This window comes from Toxorhynchites rutilus, chromosome 1 (genome assembly GCF_029784135.1).
Source record: "Toxorhynchites rutilus septentrionalis strain SRP chromosome 1, ASM2978413v1, whole genome shotgun sequence".
NCBI classification, from domain to species: Eukaryota; Metazoa; Arthropoda; class Insecta; order Diptera; family Culicidae; genus Toxorhynchites; species Toxorhynchites rutilus.
The window spans coordinates 24,431,971-24,435,030 of NC_073744.1; the positions used below are offsets into that span (position 1 = coordinate 24,431,971).

At 42.6% G+C, this 3,060-nt stretch overlaps 1 protein-coding gene across 1 annotated transcript; it reads left to right on the forward strand.

Moving 5' to 3' along the window:
• The first annotated feature begins 398 nt into the window (after positions 1-398).
• On the forward strand, positions 399-2,279 carry LOC129775624 (cytochrome P450 9b2-like). The gene is made up of 3 exons (XM_055780587.1): positions 399-731; positions 789-1,951; positions 2,016-2,279. The coding sequence occupies exons 1-3, from the start codon at positions 511-513 to the stop codon at positions 2,180-2,182; spliced, it is 1,551 nt and encodes a 516-aa protein (XP_055636562.1). The 5' UTR covers positions 399-510; the 3' UTR covers positions 2,183-2,279.
• The last annotated feature ends 781 nt before the right edge of the window (positions 2,280-3,060 follow it).

Here is a 3,060-nt window from a genome sequence, read left to right on the forward strand (position 1 = left end):
TCGAATTCGGGCTGTTCGCACGTACTTTGAAGATCGATCCCATGAGGAAATGCGTTCGAAGAACAGTGCCTTCCTGAACAAACTGCAACGTATATTGGAACACTGCATAGAACAACTTCAGCAAAGTGCCTTAGCTTTATTTTGCATCCTGCGATAACAGACGGAATAAGCTTATGTTTTCCAGCCATGACAAAATCATGATTCGGCCCGGCAGGTGCTTTTTAGACACATCTCCTCTATATCTCCCGCTCAGCGCCAAGCGAGCGTCATGATGAGTTGCTAGGCAACGATGGCTTCTCATCTTGTTTCTGAGAGAGACGCGCCGGACTCCCCGCTCAACATTTCTCGATGCTACTCTCGGTAAACATAAATTCTCTCCGCAATGCTATCACGAGACATATTCTCTGCCACATCTGTCAGCTGGTCCCGTGATAACATAGCATTAAGTTCTTTCAGTCATCATTAATTGAATGTCGTCTAGCTAGGCTGAAATTAAACAAAACATCACAAATGAACGTCGAAGATCTGTACTGGTTCGCTTTTACGATAGTCACCATCGTGGGCTTTTTCACCTTCAAGTTAATCACCAAGCACAGGCATGTTTTCACTGCGAGGGGCGTCGCATTCGAGAAGCCACACTTTCTCTACGGCAATCAGAATGATGTGCTGAACCAAAAGGTATCTTCGCTGGTGAATGTGGAACATCTTTACCGAAAGTTCCACAATGAAAGGTGAGACGGTATGTTTAACAGTTATATTTGAAAGAAAAAGTTCCTTTTTCATTTTAGAATCTTCGGCTTCTTCAATTACTTGAGCCCCATTTTCTACATTCGCGAACCGGAACTGATAGACAAGCTGTGGGTCCATCAGTTTAGCCACTTCTCCAACCATGGGTACTTTCTGGATGAAAGTAAAGATACGATTCTGGGAAATCAGCTGCATTTACTGAAAGGTGACAAGTGGTGCCAAATGAGGGCGCTACTCAGTCCGGCTTTCGAGACAAGGAATGTCGCTATGATGTGTTCGCTTATTCGAACCAACTCGTTAGATTTGGTGGACTATCTGGCCACGGTTGTGAACTCTGAGCTGGACTCGAAGGATTTCTTCCAGAAGCACACGTTTAACGTGATTGCCAGTTGTGCCTTCGGTTTGGAGGTGAACTATTTTAATAATGACAGAGACAAGTTCTGCGAGGTTGGCAGTTCGCTTGTGTTTGGGCAGAATCCGATGCAAGCGATTAAGACGATGCTGTTTTATCTGTTTCCTCGTTTGATGGGCAAGATGGGGATACGTTTGATGGAGGAAGGCGATGTTAAGTATTTTCTAGGGGTACTGCGATCGACTAGCCAACAGAGGGAGGACAGCAACGCAAAGCGTTGCAACATGATTCAATTCTTGAATCGGATTCAAAATGGCGAGCTAGAGACGGGAGAGAATGATCCGGAAGTTGTACAAATGCTGGGTTTCGCTGAACGGAAATGGACGGACGAAGAATTGATCGCACAGAGTGTTTCATTTTTTGGAAATGGCTTCGAAAGTGTGGTTAATCTATTGTCATTCGCTGCCTACGAACTGACAGCCAATCCAGAAGTGCAGGAGAAACTGTTCGCAGAAATTCAGACTACCCTGGGAGATGTCCCCCTGACCTACGAATCTGTCTCGAAGATGACCTACTTAGACATGGTTATCAATGAGACGCTGAGAAAATGGCCCGCCATGCCAACGCTGGATAGAGAGTGCTCCAGGGACTATGACCTCAATGAGGGGGATTACAGATTACAGTTCCGAAAAGGTGATTCTGTGTGGGTTTCAACCTGGGCGCTTCATCGCGATGAGAAGTACTTTCCGGAACCGGAACGGTTTGATCCGGAGAGATTCAACGTGGAGAATAAGTTGAAGATTATTCCTCACACGTATCTACCTTTTGGAGTGGGTCCGAGAAACTGCATAGGTAATTGTTATAAAACACGATGATTGGTGGTAATGCATCAGAATTTGGTTTCATATCATTTCAGGGATTCAATTTGCGCTGCTGGTGGCGAAAATAACACTCATTGATGTGCTGCGGAATTTCCAACTCCGCCCAGGTGACTCATTCACGCAAAACCTCACATTGGCGAAAGGATCTTTTTCCCTCGAGCCGGAAGCGAAAGGATTTTGTCTGCAATTGTGCACACGGTGATGTTCCCAGATGCAATTTTCTTAGTTCAAGTTTTAGTTTCTCATAGAAATAAAATAGTTTTAGTCATAGAAATAAACTGAAATATAAAGGATATATGATGCCATTATTTAGGTGAATGTTTTGTTTTTTATATTGAACACATTCAGCTATTTCAGTAAATATGCTTTTAATAGATATGCTATAGGATGCATCCGACAACCCGGGTGTTACTGTTATGTCCTGGCTCAAACATTTCAGCATATTTGTGTACTCAACTCGTTGCTTGCTGCCTACTGAGACCATACACTGGTCTGGGAATACTTAGCCCGTGAAAGTATTTCAAAAGAATGCCACTGCGTTAAAGCCTTCTTTTAATCTCTTTCAAATACGTTCCATTCATGTCTTTGAGAAATATCAAAAGCAATGTTATGATTTTGAGACTCTATCATTTCCCAGCTGAGTGAGAGATTGCGAATAAGCGCCATTACGCACACCAAATAAAGATCGGATTCGCGTTGAAAATATGGTTGTTTTAGTGTAATCATTAGAGAATGGATACACGATTTTTTTTATTAAAGGTCTGAAATACGTGTTTAGAAGTAGAAGTACGTCTAATCGGAAGATATAGGGGGTAAAAGGTAAATCCAGACACTGAACATTTAGAAAAAAAAATGATTTAGAGCGCTTATAAATCGAGCATTTCTTAATAGACCGCAAAAATGTTTACACCAATTGATACGGATTGTTTCCACGCATCCATCACAACGAATAACATTTTCCTTTTCTTGAGTTAAACAATTAAATAATTGTGAAATGTCGAGCATTGTCCAAACGCACTATGTGCCACGTTTTGATTGGTCCAATTTGTGCTCCTCAAATGGGACCGCCCCCATGAGCAG